Source organism: Pygocentrus nattereri, chromosome 18, assembly GCF_015220715.1.
Source record: "Pygocentrus nattereri isolate fPygNat1 chromosome 18, fPygNat1.pri, whole genome shotgun sequence".
Classification (NCBI taxonomy): Eukaryota; Metazoa; Chordata; class Actinopteri; order Characiformes; family Serrasalmidae; genus Pygocentrus; species Pygocentrus nattereri.
Genome location: NC_051228.1, coordinates 19,429,667 through 19,448,054, shown reverse-complemented (window position 1 = coordinate 19,448,054; position 18,388 = coordinate 19,429,667). Strand labels below are relative to the sequence as shown.

At 40.6% G+C, this 18,388-nt stretch overlaps 1 protein-coding gene across 1 annotated transcript in view; it reads right to left on the bottom strand.

Moving 5' to 3' along the window:
- pptc7b (protein phosphatase targeting COQ7 b) overlaps positions 1 to 17,970 on the bottom strand; it is a 25,729-nt gene extending 7,759 nt beyond the window's left edge. The window contains exons 1-3 of the mRNA XM_037547614.1: positions 17,426 to 17,970; positions 6,967 to 7,146; positions 3,830 to 4,028 (exon numbers count right to left, since the gene is read on the bottom strand). Of these exons, the coding sequence (XP_037403511.1) occupies positions 3,830 to 4,028; positions 6,967 to 7,146; positions 17,426 to 17,627 (581 nt within the window). The 5' untranslated portion in view covers positions 17,628 to 17,970. The remainder of the gene's footprint in view (positions 1 to 3,829; positions 4,029 to 6,966; positions 7,147 to 17,425) is intronic.
- Between the last annotated feature and the right edge of the window lie 418 nt (positions 17,971 to 18,388).

Below are 18,388 nucleotides of genomic sequence, written 5' to 3'. Positions count from 1 at the left end.
TGTATCAGCACTGATCTTGGAAAGATGGTGTTCCATGTGCGGACTAGGAGGTTCAAGAGTGCACAATTGGCTTCGTTCTCTGGGTGGGTAGTGAGGGAAAATATTCTCAATATATGTCGTTTTCCCTTGTGTTATTTTCTTAAGGTCTAAACCATGTTCATTGTAGAGTTTAACCAAATGTCAGAAAGCTGAAACTGGTCACACCCTCACCTTGTGTTGAATTGACCCTTTGTCTCATGACCTTAAGGTGATAACCAATGTGCCTGTGTATGTGGAAATAAATTCCAGTCAACGCCAAAGCTCCAGGCCCCTGACTCTTCCTGCTGAACTTTTTAACAGTAGGATAGCTTCTCCCTCCTTCTCCCCCACCATCACTCAGCGTGACGCTAGTCAGCGCCAACGTCAATTAACTGATGTAAGAGATCTGGCAGTTAGCGAGCTTGTTCGGTTGTCCAATGACGTTGTGTGATTGGCAGTTCGAAAAAGGTGTGGTGGTTGGCATCATAAGTCTTGGAGGAAGCCTGTGCTAGCCTACGCCCTCTAACAATGGTAGTATCGTGATTGGGGGAGTCTGAACTAGCAGGTGGAACTGGAGAAGATTAAATTGGGGGAGAAAATCATGTCAAATAAACAACAAAAAACCTATTAAACAACAAATAATATTGCAACTTTGCCCAATCAAAAAGTACTAGAACCAGAAAAATCAGGATCAGATTCAGCCAATTCAGGAAAGGTGCATCTCTATCTGTGGGTGTTTGTATAGTCAAAATAATGCAGGGCACCAATGAGTATTAAATGCACCGCAAGGTGTATCAGCAATTTACTCTTAGTATGGAATTTTCTCCATATCATGCAGCACTAACGTGTAGCAGTACAGAATATAGTCCTTTATCAGTTATATCTACCTTGTATCAACATTTATTGTCAATTTTTTTTTTAGGTCCACTAACCATATAGGAGCACTTTGTACTTCTACATTTATAGACTGTAGTCCATCTGTTTCTCTGCATACAGTGTTTCTGTTTTTTCCAAACGGTCCCCACAGGTCCCCCAAAGAGCAGGTATTATTTGGGTGGTATATCATTTTCAGTGCTGCAGTGATACTGACATGGTAGTGTGTTGTGCTGGTGTGAGTTGATCAGACACAGCAGTGCTGCTGGAGTTTTTAAAGACAGATATAATCTAAATATAAATACAAGGCAGGTGTAGCCAACAAAGTGCTTACCAGAGGACTTTCTCCATGTTAAGAAGTGTAATGACATCTAAAGAATAATTAAATTCATCATCTTTGTTTTTAAATACATCCATACACAGCTCTTCATGCTTGTGTCCCCACACTGTCTGCCACACTCAAACATGTACAAAACACAAAAAGTCTAAACTGTGTATAAGCAGTCAGTGTCAATGTATGTGAACAACTATGTCCATCACCACTACTGATGGGATTAGTTGGATTAAGTTAGCTCTCTCAGATCTAAACTCATGTCTGAACAGAACTACAAGCAGTCTCTGAACTTCAACGTTTGCTTTTCTGCTCCACCTGTATGGAGACAGCTGACAAAAATAAAAAGATACTGTTCCTTCCTTTAAGTGTTTTGGTTCCTGTAGAGTCATTCTAAGAAGTCAGAAGGCCAGTAAAAATAAAAATGAAGTCCCATCTCCACTGACACCTCTGGGAGAAAGTCAAATTGGACTCCACCACACAGCCTTCTACTAGATATACAACATTAAAAGGTCCTGCTTAATTTTAGCGTCTCACGAGGAGCCCAAAATAGTCACTCAAAGACTACGCTGGCTTGGGGACAAAAAAAAAAAAAAAAAAAAAAGTTGAAAGCAGCACTTTGATTGGCTGAGATGAAGGAGTTTTGTGGCCTCTTTATTCTGGTTGGGTGGTTCAGGTTTGGCTGTAAGCCTCTGGCAAGTCAGCAGGAGCAAGGACCAGAGTCACATGGCTCTTGCTTTGCCCTTCACAGAAAACGAAAATGCACAGGCACACTCTGAGTGGACGTTTGGCCAAAGAAACACCAAACCAAATTGTGCAAGAGCTACTGAACCAAAACACTGTCAACAGGAATATCCTCTTCACTCCTGTAACCTCTGCTCAAGGGCTTCAAAATGGTCAGATCATGCTGCAAAGTCAAATTTCACAATGGCTCGGCTGATTACAGCCACTGAGGACCTGGACGAGAGGCAGAATTGAGGCTGGTGACAACAGAAAATCAGTAATCTGCAGAAACTTTAAATTAGCTTCTCACTGGTGCAAAGCAAAGTAAAATAAGGACGCAAAGTAATACTTCACATTTACAGTAACTCCAAATGTGGTTCATGAGCCAAGAGTTGTTCGGCGTCTGAAGTTTACATCCTTGGTTTTACTCTGGAGCAACAAGGCTAACGAGTACCGGCAGCTTCATCAACAATCAGCATTGTGCAGGGGTTCACTTATGTGGGTTTATGCAACAAAAACAGTCACAATTAATTTTTCATTCACTCAGATTCCACTCTCTCTTTGTCCCTCAGAATTACACAGGGTGTTTTTGTTACTGTAACCTTAAGACAGACAATAGACAAGTATTGGGCACCCCTAATTATTGAGTTCAGATGTTTCAATGTAAAGTGGAAACGTATTTTGTGGAGAGACAAATCACGCTTCTCTATCTTGCAGTCTGATGGCTGAGGTTTGGTGAATGACAGGAGAACATTGTTTTCCAGAACGCTTGGTTACAGTGAAGGGCAATCTTAATGCCTTAGGTTACCAAGATGCTTGCAACTTTGTGGGAACAGTTTGGGGAAGACCTCTTTCTGTTCCAGCATGACTGTGTTCAAACAGTGTGTTTTAATCTGAGCTGAAAGCTGCTCAAATAGCAAAAATTTCAGCCCAGATTTAAAAGTATCCAGTGTCAGAGCTCTCATTAGACTGAAGGTGATGTGTTCCCTTCTGTTACTCCTAGTGAGACTCTGGTAGCTGCATTCTGAATCAGCTGAAGCTGTTTAATCGTATTTTGGAGTCCAGTTAGGAGACCATCACAGTAATCAATCCTGTTAGAAATAAAAGTGTGGAAGAGTTTCTCCAGGTCTACTTTAGTCAGAACATTTTGGTCTTGTTGATGTTTGTAAGGTAACAAAAAGCTGATTTAGTACCTGCTTTGATATGACAGCTAAAACTGAGATCAAGGGGACTATAGTTGTCTAGGGAGAGGACCATAAGGTGTCAGATACAGAGCTACTCAACACCTTCGCACAGATTGAGACAAGTGATGTAGGCATGCAGTTGGCACCATGCTAATGGGTGGGGTATGGGTTTCTATTACTTGTTAGCAACATTAGCCTCATGGCTCAAGTGTGAAAAGCAAAGAAGCAAACTTTAAAAACACCAAACATGTCTTGCCCACAATGGGACTCTTCACTTTAAAGATATATTTATGCATCAGAGGAGTGCTGGAAGGAAATAAGTTGTAGAAATCAATTTCCCAGTAACAGTGCTTGTTATTTTTATGGACATCCATATTTAATTTTTGCATGAAAGAATGTATCTTCTCAAAGGGCTCATATCAGTCTGTGCCTGTAAAATCGCTGAAGGAACACAGAACCAGAACAAATAAAACATCAGTTTGAGCATTTTCTATTCATGGCATCCATGAGTGTACTGCAGCCATTGCAAATGGTCCCCCTCTACTGACATTCGTTATCCTGTTCCTGTGGTTTTGATTTGTTATATATTTTGTTCTAATTCCAAATGAACAATTCAGCAATGGCCAAATGAACAATGGAGCAACGGTCAAGACTGAGACTTTAAAATTCATCTCTCTTATGTTCCCCACACTCAACCCACCTGTCACTCAGCACCACTCCCTCAGCCCCAGGTGGAGCAATTGACAGCTGGAACGGTGTGTTAAAGTAGTGCTGCTGTTCATCTGACCGGTGGACCACCTCTCCACCCCGGACCACCAAGAAACCAGAGTCGCCAAGGTTACATGTGTGTATCCGATGACTTCTCCGGTCCAGCACCACAATACAGGCCGTACTGCTTCCTAAAGAGAGGGAGAGAGAGATAAAAGACAGGAGAGGCAAGACAGACAAAAAAGCAGAGTAAAGAGACAAAGAGAGGGGAACAGAAATAAGAGGAGGGAGAGAAAAAGAGCAAGAGAGAAAAGAAGAGGAAAGGTCATTGGATATCATGTGCCTGGCGATCAAAGAGATAAACGTTCTTTCACAAATTGTCCTTGAAGCGTATTTGCAGCCATCCATCACAGAGTCTGTTAAGCACACAGTTACAGGCAATAGACCCAGCCGACACTGGACTGCATCATAAGTCTCTTTCATACAACAAGGTGGCCTTGGTCCAGTGACCCTGCTTGAGAACCCTCAACTACTAACCTTTAGGGCATCACGCATGCATTCCCAACATGGCACGTGTCACGAGAGGGACAAAATAACATGGCTGTGCCACCCTAGAAAGTATGTGACATCCAGTTTCATGCGAAAGGTGAACCACGAGCCTGAAATGCCAAACACACCAAAATACGAAAGGTGCATTTCAGCAGTGACAGAAAAAGTTCTGGAAACAGAACCTGCACTGCTACCTCTGGTGGTGGGGTCCAGTTATGGTGTTTGTGTGGGTTTATGTCCCAACAGCCATACATCAATTTCTAATGATATTTTTCTAACTCTCAATCTTCTACAATTAAAAACAAGCTGTTCTGATTGAGATACAATTCAGGGCATCCAACTGCCAGCATGAACTACCAGTGATAAACTGCTATACGCTGAACAGTTGGATATATGTAAATGTGCTGACAACACAAAAACTACTTTCAAAGGGGGCTATTTTTGCAGCTTATTTGCTATATATGGTTTTGACCAGCTAGAGATAAGTTTTTTTTTCTAAACTATACTAAACTAATAAACTATTCTATAGTTTATATGTAAACAGTTATTCAAAGTGGTTTGACGCATTCATTGTACAAGAAACTTACAGACCCAGATTTCTTTACAGTGATGGTGACAGGAATCAAGGGTCACCATGACTACAACATAAACGTAGTCATATTTAATTACTATCAAAACCAATAGGGAACCTACATGTGTCTGAGCATTTATATGGAACGTTGATGATGGGAAAATAGTGGAAAATCTGGAGAAAGAAAGAAAGGAGAAAAAAAACAAAAAAAAAAACCCACACACACACTCATACACACACAAATACTTGGAGGATTTCTCACAACGGCCTGAATATAAAAACGTTTTTAAAAATCCTCTAAAACTATCGTAAAATGGGTATCTAACACCCATCAGCAGAAAATCAGCAGAATTCCCTTTAAAATGTTTACACTGTTCATTAAAAAAAGTTTGCCTTAATTTGGGCACATTAAAAGTATAAAAGAATTTGCTTTTAAATGTGTTTAAATATCAAAAGTAAACATACTGCAAGCCATTTTAATGCTATATTATTATGCATTACTGTATATGTTATGTCACTAAAATGGCATTGTTTATTAAAGACCAAGTTGCAAGGGGAAAAAAAAAGCCTAAACATCCCTGTTAATCAACATTTCAAATGAACTATTACCAGCTTTCTAGCTTCTGTATATATATATATATATATATATATATATATATATATATATATATATATATATATATATATATATATATATATATATATATATATATATATATAGTAATAGTTAATTAATTATATAATTATTAAATATTATAAAAAGGTGTGCTGAAAAAAGTTTGCTTCAATTTCAAAATGCATCATATTCTTTTATATATTTTAAAAGGATTCAGTTCTCACACTTCTGTGTAATGAGTATCGATAACTACTGCAGAAAGCAGTGATTCATACAATATTTCCAGATCCTATAAAGTACTTAAGTACAATAACAAATTACATGTGCTTTGTTACTGTCCATCACTGGCCGTCTCACATCAAAGGAAAAAGAGGGATGCCTGTCAGTGTGTTTGGCCAACACGGCATCAAAGGACAGTCTAAATTATTTTTGTTTGCAGGGTGCGGAAACATCAGGTCAGTTACAGAGGCTTCACAAATCCAAGTTGTGTGTTGCTTCATGTAGCTCAGATGTCCCCCCATAAACGTACTGTGGACACACTGACCAGCCAAGAATACAGTGTCTTCACTCTGGTAGAGTTTCAGTTGCTCAGGCTATTCATTTTTACGACAAAGCTGTGCTGCTGCATCAGCCCCTGAGGGACATTCTGTCCAGTTCACTTTGGTCAGGAAGGTATTAAAGCAACAGTTTTGGAAAAAAAAAAAAAAAAAGATTTGCACAACATTCCTCCTTACTTCCAAAGCCACAGGTCAACCATAATGCTAATTGGTGGTTCTAAACTAAAGAACACCAAACATGTGTTGATCGGGAACTGGAGAAAACCATCAAAGTGCTGAAATTTTCAAAACATCGCATTCACTCTCCAGTCCATATATGGAAACTAAGCAGCAAAAACAGCCTGTTTTTAATTTAGTATTTTTGTGAGGTCATGAAAACCAACACAGTAACAAATATCTAACCATTCGGGCCACAACAGTTTAGTCCCACCCAATCACACTGGAGTTCTGAGCACTGGACTGTTTTTTGAATGAGGCGTAACAGGACAGCCAATCAGAACACAGCATTACATAAGCACAGTTATTTTATGACAGCAATTATGATGTACTATTATATAGAGCATAAGTTCTAAATGAACCTCTGAGAATAAAAATAAAGAAAAATGTAGGACATGGGCCCTTTAAGAGCCATGCGCAATATAAACCAACCACTAATTCTCCTAGCAGGTCTGTGGAACGGTCATAGCTTAGAGGGTTTGTACAGAAGAGAAGGAGTGTCCAGCACCACACACACACACACAGTGACTCATCCTGCAGACATTTTCTTTATTTATTAATCTAAGATGTGCATGTGTGAGTCACCATATGCTGTTTCTTGTTACTGTGTGTGTTCTTACCCAGCAGTGGCACTTTGTTCTGTAGAAGCTCGTAGTAGGCCGAGGTGAGGATGCCCACGGGGCTGGTGGGGGTGAAGCGGCCCTCTTTCACCAGACGTTCGCATGTCCGCATCAGAGTAGCCGAGAACTGAGACGGATCCACACCGTAATCCCTCCATCCACCCACACCGTCTGCCACACCTGAGAGAGAGAGAGAGAGAGAGAGAGAGAGAGAGAGAGAGAGAGAGAGAGAGAGAGAGAGAGAGAGAGAGAGAGAGAGAGAGAGAGAGAGAGAGAGAGAGAGAGAGAGAGAGAGAGAGAGAATACGAATGAGCACATTCTGTCATTGACATACTAACTGGATTTTATTGCTCTTACAAACAGAATAAGGTTAAAAAAAAGACACTTCTCAAAAAAATAAATGAATCAATCATAAGATTTATCATCATCAGATAACTACTATGAAAGTAATGTAGTTGCGAGAGGGAGGAACTGAACTGTAGGCGAGTTTATTTAGCGTTACCACATACAAATACCACTTAGAGAACACACTGACCAACTGCAAGATTTGTTAGAGTGTAATTAGTCCTATTTCATTAGATTTTGTACAGCAGAGTATGAAAACAATCACAGCTCCCAGAGCTTCTGATGGCTATTTTTAAACTACCACTACTAATGAAGTGTTTGTGTGTCTATATCATGATGCATATCGTGTATTGTGAAAACTTTCAAGTACTGTCATGCGATATTTTGCCATATCACCCACCCTTATTGACCGTGTTACCTTGGGCATAATGCCCCATTTTATTCCCTTATGGCGAAGCCTGCCCACATCAGCACTCAGCATGTCACAATTACATAATCACCTAATTGCAACTATAGGATATGAATGCATTATTTATGATTGAAATCATTCTCCACAGTTGTTAGATTTCAGTCATATTCTGCTGCTGCAAAAAAAAAAAAAAAAAGGATGTGCAGACTCACATATGCTTTATTGATGCATTGATGTATTGAGTTATACTGATCGTATTGTAGCGCCGTCATACTGATAATGTAATTAAATAGGGAAACGGGGCTGCTTCTGCCATTGTGGCAGAGAGTGGATGTGCACGTGATGTCACTGGGGCTGAGAGTTAATGTCTGCAGCCAGATTCTATCAAAATTTTCACTCTCATAAAGAACGTATCGCTATATTTGACTCTTCACATAATTCTCTAACTGTAGAGGTTTGTGCGAGTGTGTGTGCAGTACTGATTTAAAACTAGTGTTAGCTACTCAGTAAAACATCGAGCGAGTAAGTGTGGCTAATCAGGCAATTTTCTACTTTAGGCATGTATTTTAATAGTGGCAAACAACGAACAAGAAAATGCAATGTAATTATTTATGGTAATTATTTATGACAATAAATTATTAGCTAAATGTTCATAATTGTGACCAGTACTTAAACTATGCAAAAGTCAGTACATTTTAACAAAGGTTGGGAAAATAACATTTCCCAAAGTGTTTAGCGTTAACACTTAAATCTGTCAGAATGATAAAGGAGACCCAGAGGCTCAGAGACAGATGATGTTGCCACCTAATGCAAATCTGTCCCAGGCCTTATGGTCTATCTTTGTGATGGTAATACTCAAAAGTCCAGTTTCATTGTGTGTCTAGAGACAATGCATCAATAAAGCATATCAAAGTCTGTGACATCAGCTCAGGCTCCTTTCACACAGCACTGCTTTCCAAGGATCGGCAGTGAGGCTTATTGCCAGTAGTCTCCATCTATCATAACTGTCAGTCAAGTTAGATGAAAAAACACTGTCCGAAGCTCGAGATGAGAAAAAAGTAGTTCCATCTGTTTAAATTTGTAGTGTTGTCCCGAATCAGCTCTGATATGTTGTTTGGCCTTAGAACCTTTTGTACAGCACCAGGTAGAACCCCCCCTCCTTGTTATTGTGCTTGAGAAACTGATAAAGCCGTGCTGCAGCCATACAGGAATGTAATGGCTTGCGTGAAAATGTAATCCCCCTCCCCCAATAATTTTTACGTGTACACTGAATTCCTGATATCAAGAACAATAGAAATTAAAGTTAAATTAGCTTACCACACTTTAAAAGATTTTTACCTGTAATTACAAAACAAATTAACAAGAAGCAAGTTCATCTTCCCCGGTTTAAGCCTCAGGTGAAACAACTTCAGAGAAGGCATCAGCTTTTGCTTCTTATTAGACTAAAAGTTTCAGTCCCCAAATTAAATATGAAACTGCACAACAATCAAAACCTTGACTGAACTACGTTGTTTTATTTGACAAAAATGTATCATCTCACAAACTACTACCCTGTTTGCTTCTTTATCTACGATTGCTGTTTGCAATACTAATACAGCAGAAAGCTACATAATGCAAATGGGACTGAATGTTTAGATGAATCAAGGTATTCATTCACCATCACACTGATTTACAGCTAGACCTATCACAAAATGCAGCAAATTCATAACAGTGCTAGTATTTTATCCATATTTTGCAACTTCAATGTTTTTCCTCTCTGGACCAAACCCTGTTTCACATGATAAAATGCAGTGGATCTAAAGTGCAGGGAACAGACAGAATGATGAATTAACACTTATATCCTTCTATCTATCTGGCATACGTCATGCTAAGAGCTTTGGGAAGAGAATGAGAATGTTGTCGTCACGTTTCTCTCTCTCCAAACACACAGACGTCACTGCTGTAACAGTAAGAAGCAGCGGGGTCACGACTTCAGAGCTGAAACACGATTTACAGCAACGTGACCTGCCATTACGAGGCCTGCATTAAAAGCAAACGACTAACGCCACATCACTAACACAAACACTAGCTTGGAGGGGAAAAGGAGAGAAAAGCAGGGGCTAAAATCCTCAATCTGACACAGAGCAGAGCAAGAGACAGTGAGTAAGAAGAAAGAGAGAAGAAAAGAGTGAGTGCAGAAAAAGGTCTGAAGCCGTAACGGAGAAAGAAAAGGAGAAAAAGAGTGAGCTAAGAGAAAGAAATGGGGGAACAGAGGAAAAAGGAAAAGCCGTTTACTACCAACATCTCGCTATGAATTCCTTTTCCGTTCACTTTAGAAAACAGGACTTTGGAAACGTTCCTTTTTTCCCCCTCTAATGTGGTTTTGCCTTGGGCTCAATTAGTTACATCATAAACCGTCACGCTGAAAACCACAAATGACCAATAAAGAAAACCGACATAGAGGGGGACTTCATGATTTAACTCTGTTCTGTAATAAATCTACAAAATCCAATGTGTACGGCAGCAGAGAAAAACAAACCTGCACAGTTCCTCAGCGTTCCAGGAGGCCAGTTTGAGAGGCGTGCCTTAAAGGGCTTATATTACTGAACATTTAATGCAGCCCCCCCCCCCTTTTTTTTAAATAAGAATTTGATGTAGTATGTAAATGTTGTTATGTTTAGACATTTTGACAATCATTCCAGCTGCAAAAACAGCTTTTTTAAAAAAATTTATTTGTTGTTTTTGTGATGTCATGTCAATTTTTTTTTGTGATGTTTGTTAAATCGCAATTTTAGAGTGAAATTTTTTAATTGCAGCCTATACTGTGGTTCCTCAAGGTTCTAAAAGAGATGTCTTTAGTGAAGACAGTGGATCTATACAGAACCATCAGCACAAATACACACTGGGGTGCTTAAAGGGTTCTCTGCATGGTGAAACGGTTCTTCAGATTGACAGAGTTGTGTATGGTTCTATATAGCACCAAAGTGTTCTGCTATTGCTACGATTTCAAACTTACCAAATAGACCAATATACAACACGTTCTCCATCAACCTAAAGAACCATTTCACCACGCAAATGTGGCTTTGAGAGTGTTGTCTTCAGTTTTAAAAGGGGAAATTGAACCTAGCAGCACAGAGCTTGTGAAATATCTGTAGACGAGTTAAACCGATCAGAGGCAACTAAACCTTCATGTGCTGCGTCATCACAACCACGACGTACTGCCAGTTTGACAATCAGGGGTCAAAATTAGGCTTGAACCTCAGTTTATGAAAATAATTGCAGTTTAAACTGCAGTTGCAATATTAGTCGGAAATCACAATTAGGTATTTTTCCCCAAATCATTCAGCTCTGCCCCAACCGCTCAGTGTAAATTCATTAAACAGTGTTTCAGCCAGGACTGCTTTCCAAAGGAAATAAAAGACAGGTCAACCAATGAGAACACAGCTCATTTACATATTTCATTTTTAAAGGCATAGTAACCAAACACCCTGTTTCTGATGGATAAAGAGAGGTTGGAAGAGAGTGATGAAACATTTCTGAAGCTAAAACCCACAGAAAGTTCATAAATGGTACTGCAAGGGAAAAAAATAATAAATGGGTTATGGGCCCTTTAACGTGAAGTCCTGCACTGTTCATACAGGTTCAGTCAGGGCCTTCTAACCTATTTAAAGGCTGCTCTTTATCATGACATTTGAAGAGGCCTTCGAACCAATTTAGCTACTTCGCTGACAACCACACATTTTATGTTACATGCAACCCAGCTATGCAGGTGACACAACACGGTCACATGTGTGATGTAACAAAGTTATGCATACGCAGCATTGCTAAATAACTACGATGCTAACAGCTGGTTCCATAAGCCTTTCCTTATTCAGACCCCGGATGTGGGTAATGTGATGTATCGTTATAATAAGTTACAGTATGCCTATCTAAGTACATCAGGGGTACTGTGACTACTTCTAGATCAAGGTGTCAAACTCAACCACTAAAAGGACAATTAAAAATATATAATAATAATAATAATAATAATAATAATAATAATAATAATAATCTCACCAAATCCATCTGCCAGGTTTTGTTTTTTTTTTTAAACTGAACACTTTGCCAGGACTCCAACTGGTCACTGTTTAATCGAAATATGCCAAAACTACAACGGCAACATCCACTGCACACCTGAATGATTCAAAAATCATCTTAAATAAAACATTTTATATAAAACAAACTACATTAGTTGCAGATAACAGGTAAATCTCTTTAAATGCCCCCAGTGTACAGCAAGATTTTAAAATTGCCCGGACAGCACGGATAATTAGAAAAAGGCTGATTTAGACAAAATATAGAAATATATTTATATAAAGATAATGAATGAATGAATGAATGAAGCCTTTATTATCACAGTCACCAGAGTAACCAGCGAAATTTTGATCAACCCATCAGAGCACATACAATATGACAAGGGGGGAGAGAGGACAGGAAGACAGGAATAATGGAAAACTACAGAGAAACAGAATACATTGGGTGAGAGAGGAGACAACCACCCCACCCCCCCTAAGTTCCTAAGGAAACTCAGTCTGGGAACAGAGAGAAAAAAAAAACAAAAAAAAACAACACACACAACAAACACCTCAGCATTAGCACACAGTATATATATATATATATATATATATAGCGCGCCTGTAAATAAGGATGGACGATATGGCATAAGCCCCACTACACCTTTAATATTTACTTTAAGACATCTGATCAGTTTCATCATAAAAACAAAACAAAAAACAAAACCCACAAACAGGGCCACAATGAAAAACTAATCCAAAACCGAGAATACAATGATTTTGATTCAATACTTTGCACAGTGTTGCACTAAATTCAGGGGAAAAAAACTAAAAACAAAAAAACAAAAAAAAAAACCCACAACACTATAAACATCACAATACATACCGCGTACCAGTCAATCATTTGAGCAAAGTTGTGTCAAAAATAAGCCCTGCCCCCAGATTCTGGTAAACAGGAGACACTCAGAAGTGTCTCCCCGTTTCCATTTCCATGCACCATTTTGAATGTTGTCGTTTTCAATACTGTATTGCAATTGTTGTGCTGTTACACAACAAATATGATTAAGCAACACAAAAGTTTCAATATTTGAAAAAAAAAATTTTGGTCCAGAAACATTTAACAAAATAGGCTTCAAGTGACCGACATCCTTTGCTCCTCATAAACTGGCAAACATTGACATATTTTACACAACTGGAAAAGTGTGAAAGGAAAGCAGTCTCACTCACTCATTCAGGAGCCGAACCTTTATGAGTTTATAAAAGCTTTCAGCATTGCTCAGATGTCTTAGGAGTTTCAGCTGGTTTTGGAAATGCTGCACCACAGGTGGCAAAACAAACGACAAACTAAAGTATAGGTCAAAAATGCTTCAGGATCTAGGATGGAGCTAATCTTGGCTGTCGCCATGCCAACGCCAGAGACAACACTGATTGGTAGAGTGAGTTCACGTCACCTGCAAAAGTTTGTAAAAGTCTTACAGATGGTGAACAAAAATGTCACATTTTAACTCCAAGAAACACAGTGTTAGGTTTGGTTTCAGTCACATGTGTTCAAAAGAACTTATTTTATATTTCATCCAAACTGCACTCAAAGTTTAAAGACCTTAAGTCTTCAAACATCATTAAAGATTTGTGCCGTATCGCTCACTTCTCTGTACTAATTCTCAAGCTTGTAACTGTTGTTGTTCTGGTAAATGTAAAACACACCCAGTCAATGAGTCACAGTAATACTGCAGAGCACAGAGAAGAGGGACAGCATGTACCCTTATAAACTCCAGTCCTCATCACTACAGGAGAACTTTCCTAGAAAAAGCCCATCCACCTCACACACACGCGAGATTCCACAGAGACGACCATACAAGGAGTCCCTCCACCACTTCCGCAACACAGCAGAACAGTGGGATCCAACTTAAACAGATCCAGGTGGCACAATACCAGGATGAACCACTAGGGTTGCCACAGTGATGAGGATATAAACAACTAGTATGTGAATCCAGATGCCTCGTGTGAAAGCACAGGCCAATTAACAAGCACAAACTCAACACCAACTCAAACTAAAGCTGCCCCTGCCTCAAATGTGTATTTACAGTCTGCGCTGCTGCAATTTCAACAACTCAGAGGAGTGTCTGCATTTGTTATTGTCTCTTTGTGGCTCAGACGCCCGAGCAAGTATCATGGCTACATTACAGAACTGGACAGGGTGGAAACCAACAGTCCAGATTTATTTAAATATGAGAATGGATATTGTAAGATACATGAGTATATGGATAGATGGACATATAGATGGATTGATGCATAGATGGATGGGTGGATATATAAAATGAATAGATAGATGGATGGACAGGCAGGCAGGCAGGCAGAGGATGGGTATTTGGATAGAAGGATATACACACAGATGGACATATAGATAGATGGAGGAAAGGATACACAGAGTCCACAATAAATAAACGACACTGTGTATAATTTAGTTACGCAATGTAACTATCTGTACACAAATAATTTGACATTCCTGCACCTGTAGAGACTTCAGCTGTCAATCTCCTGTTTAATCATTTTCCATCCAGAGCAAACTTCTCAGACAACAGGCTGTGGAGCATCAGCCACTGCATTTATAGCAACAAACCTGTAGGCGTCTGATCCACAGTGTTAAGGAGCAGCTCATTAAACTAATTGGACTGGAGTTCATCCCTGGATGTGAGTGAAGAGGAGCTTCTCTTCAGGCTAAGGCTTTTTAAGGCCTTTAAGGCTCAGAGGCGGCTGCCAGACCCATCAGGGTTATTGGACTAATAGCACTTATGCTTTGCAAGTAGACATTTTATCCGGAAAAAAATTAAAGAAGGTCAAAGCAGTCAAGAAGGAGATTTTAGAAGATTTACTCTCTCCTTTTAATATGTACAGAGGTTACAAAGAAGGGGACAGAGAGCCACGCTTAAGCAATATACTACACATGGAATACACTACAGCACTTACCTAACCGTTCTCTTTACAGTCCCAGTCAGCATGTTTTAACCTCATGAACGTTAAAGACGGATTTACTCAATAAAACTATAAAGAATTGAGACTTTAGGCCTCAAAAGATCATTAGCAGTAATATAAACAAAAACAGCTCACCAACTAACTGATGGATGAAGCATGAAAATGCACATGGCATTGACGTTTTCCAGCTACTTTCTAGTGCAGTGATTTTCTCATGGATACAAATGCTGTGAAGTGACATACAGCTTTATAAAGACTCACAAGTGAAAGAACATAATTGATAAATGTATGCAAGATGGCAGCACAATCTATATACAACTTCAGGAACCAATGTATTCAATGGGTATTCTGTTTATTTTCACTCATAATTTTTTGCAGAATTTAATAACAGAGATGAGTAAAGACTCATTCAGAGCAGCTTGGTGTAAAATGGTTCAAAGTAGCGGCCCAGATGTCTTTACAGTGGTGGTAAACGGAATCAGGGTTGGCCATGTCTACAACAGACACATTTTATTCACCATCGGAAAGAACCAGTGAACCCACATGCATCTTCTGGGTGTTTCTACACAGAGGTAAAAAAAAAAGTGGCAAGTGTGAAAGTAGTAAGAGCTCTTTGGGGACTACTTTGCCTCACAAAACCCTGCGTGTGTCTCTATGAACAGATAAAAAAAATCATTTTAGGTCAAAACTTCATGGCAAACCTATCATAAAACGGGCTTCATGCAGCATATCTACAACCAAGACATGGAATAACTTTGTGATGTAGACTAAAAAGCCATTAAAAGCTTCAAACATTTGGTTCCTATCAACACAACTGTGAACAATTCTTGGTAGGCTTCTCTCAGCCCACTCTGAAGGATTTTGTTTACAAGTTAATCGTTTAAACACGCAGAATTTTAGAAAAATCGATGGAGCTCCCCTTTAACACCCCTGCTTACGCTCGTCAACTCATCCCCCTAAACGCTTCATGAGCTTCGGACGGCTCTTAGAGCATGGGAACAGTGAAAAGAGCAGGAGAGCACGGGGGAAACCGTCCTACAGACTGAAGGGGGGGGGGGCTCTGGCTCACCCACGTGGCTCCATAACAAAAGGAGCTCATGCCGGAAGTAGAGAAGCGAAAAAGCCTCTTTGTTTTGAAGGCTGATGAACCGGACAGTGACACTTCTCTCGGAAATCTGTTAAAACATGCTTCTACGACTCTCGAGAAGACTCGATGGCGTTATTAAAAAAATGAGCGCCAGAAAGTAACTGCTGCACCATTTAAGGTGGAACGGAAAATTCGAGCCAACTTCAGCCTCGCATATAAAAGTTCACAAAACACCACCATTGTACACAGCCACCGGGTACATATACACAGGGAGAATAATGTCCTTTTAACAGCTCGATCGCCCTTCCCAGCCGATTTTAGCCGTTATATTCGCCCTTCTCCAGCCCCCACTAGCGCATGTGCGAGCCTGCAACGTGGTTTTGCTCTAACATGGCTGCCTCCATGCTCAACCATTCTGACCTTTACGCAAAACATTTCAATTCTCATGAAAGAGTGAACACAACACGCTTTAACGAACATCGTCTGGCCCAAACACACCGCGACGTGAAGCATTTAGGATATAATCCCACATTAGCGCCAACTGTTCTTTCACAGTTTGACCCACTCCAACATTCTGCGGTTACTCGAAGTGACTTGAATTGGTGCTGAAATGCAATGAATGGCGATTAACTCGCATTTTCCTGCGGTTTTCATTCAACCGGGTCGTGTTTTGACCGCTGGGGGCTCGTCCTGGATCTATCTGGGTGAAAGGTCACCTCCTATATCCCTGCTCATTAACGCACTGCATCCATCGCCATGCGCCCGGGCTTGGGTTCACATTTAAGCTCTGCTGTTCTGACGGCATATGAGGTCTAGGATCAGGAATGAGCGGCGGAAGGTGGTTTAAAAACGAGGTTATTTCAGGCGAGGCAGCCCCTACAGTATACAAACACGGTGCTGGACTGCACTGCCACTTTAACCAATGAAGGTCATTCAGGAGCAAAGTGGCTGTGGAGGAATTGGGGTGGAAATGCATGGAAACGCAACCTAAAAAGGCATTTAATTCTGATTTAGAGGCGGAGAGTAAGCTCCAGGAAAGCTCATACCTGCCCTTTACCTCAAAATGTAGTCAGTCAGGCATGACATAGTTGGTGTGTGAAGTTTGCTTCCTTAACAGAGAAGGGAATGGTTCTCTTTAGAACCAGTAGTACTACATAGAATCATGCTTAAGTTGTAGCTTACATGGTGAAACAGTTCTTCAGACTGATGTAGGTTGTGGTGTATATGGCTCTGTGTAGAACACGCTAGAAAATGGTTCTATATAGCACCAAAAAGGGTTTATACAGACATACAGAGCCACATACAACACATTCTCTATCAGTGTGAGGAACCATGGTTCTATGAAGAACCGTTGGCTTTGCTAAAGAACCATCTTTAAACGCGTCTTGACTGGCTGCCTGACTGGGGGTAAGAGAGTAAACTGTAAGCTTCCTCTTCGAATTTCCCCGTTCCACCTTAAACAGCGCAGTAGTTACATTTCGTCGCCTCAGGCGTTGTAATGTAAGTGTTACACAATTTAAGGTGGAACAAGACAATTCGAATAGAAAGTTGACTTCAGCCTCGCAGGTTCCAAGATGAAAGGTGCAAAAAAGAAAAATCATCAAGTTTACCCACCCAACACATCCGCTGACCGGTGGCGGGCGATGAAACAGGCGTCATCCCCGTAGCACATGCCTTTCTTCAGGATGCCCTTCCGAAAGTCTTTGCCGAAGCCGCAGCTGGCCGTGACCAGACTGTAATCGCGGCCATCTGTCTGAGAGAGTCCGCCCAAGACGGCCCTGGCCACGATCCGTCCGTAGGAGAGTACGGATAGCATCCCCGCTCCGCTATCTGACAGCCCGCGTCAACCGGCAGCCAGCCACCGGCACATACAGCGGAGCAGCGGGGCACCGCAGGGGGAGCTAACCGCGGAGCGGCGCTGACCCTCGCTCACACAGCCGGGCTGGAGAGACTCCCTCCGGATAGCAGAGACTGTCCTCTTAATTTGTCACGCTGTCGCCGAACTGGTGCTGCAGAGCCGGTTCGGACCGGTTCTGTTCGGCTTTAGACCGTTGAAGTTTAGCCGGTCTCGCGGTGCTCCCTTACAACCAACATCTTCACCAGAGCCGCCTGAGCACGAACACAGCACCGCCGCACAACCAGCGGGGGAAAAACAGCGCATACGGGTACTCGGGTCATGTGACCCTTAACGTCACAGCAAGCGTGCCCCTTGTATTTTGATGAAACAAAAATAAAATAAAAGCCATGGATCAATTAAGTACATTAATTGTAAAAACCGCCAAGTTAATTAATATATTGAAATATTGTACTTACCCCATCCACTATGTGATGTCTGTCTATACGCACACGCACACACACACACACACACACACACACACACACACACACATCGTCAAAAAATACTTGCACCCAGAAAGAATCAAGGAATCGACAGGAATGAAACTTACTATCAGTCTAATTAGTCCACATGCAAAATTTCACATACACGAAAGTGTAATAATTCAAAACCAGAATCTTTCAGATTGAAAAAATAAAGCTAAGCAATACGTATTTATACCGTCTTGTTCTCAAAACAAC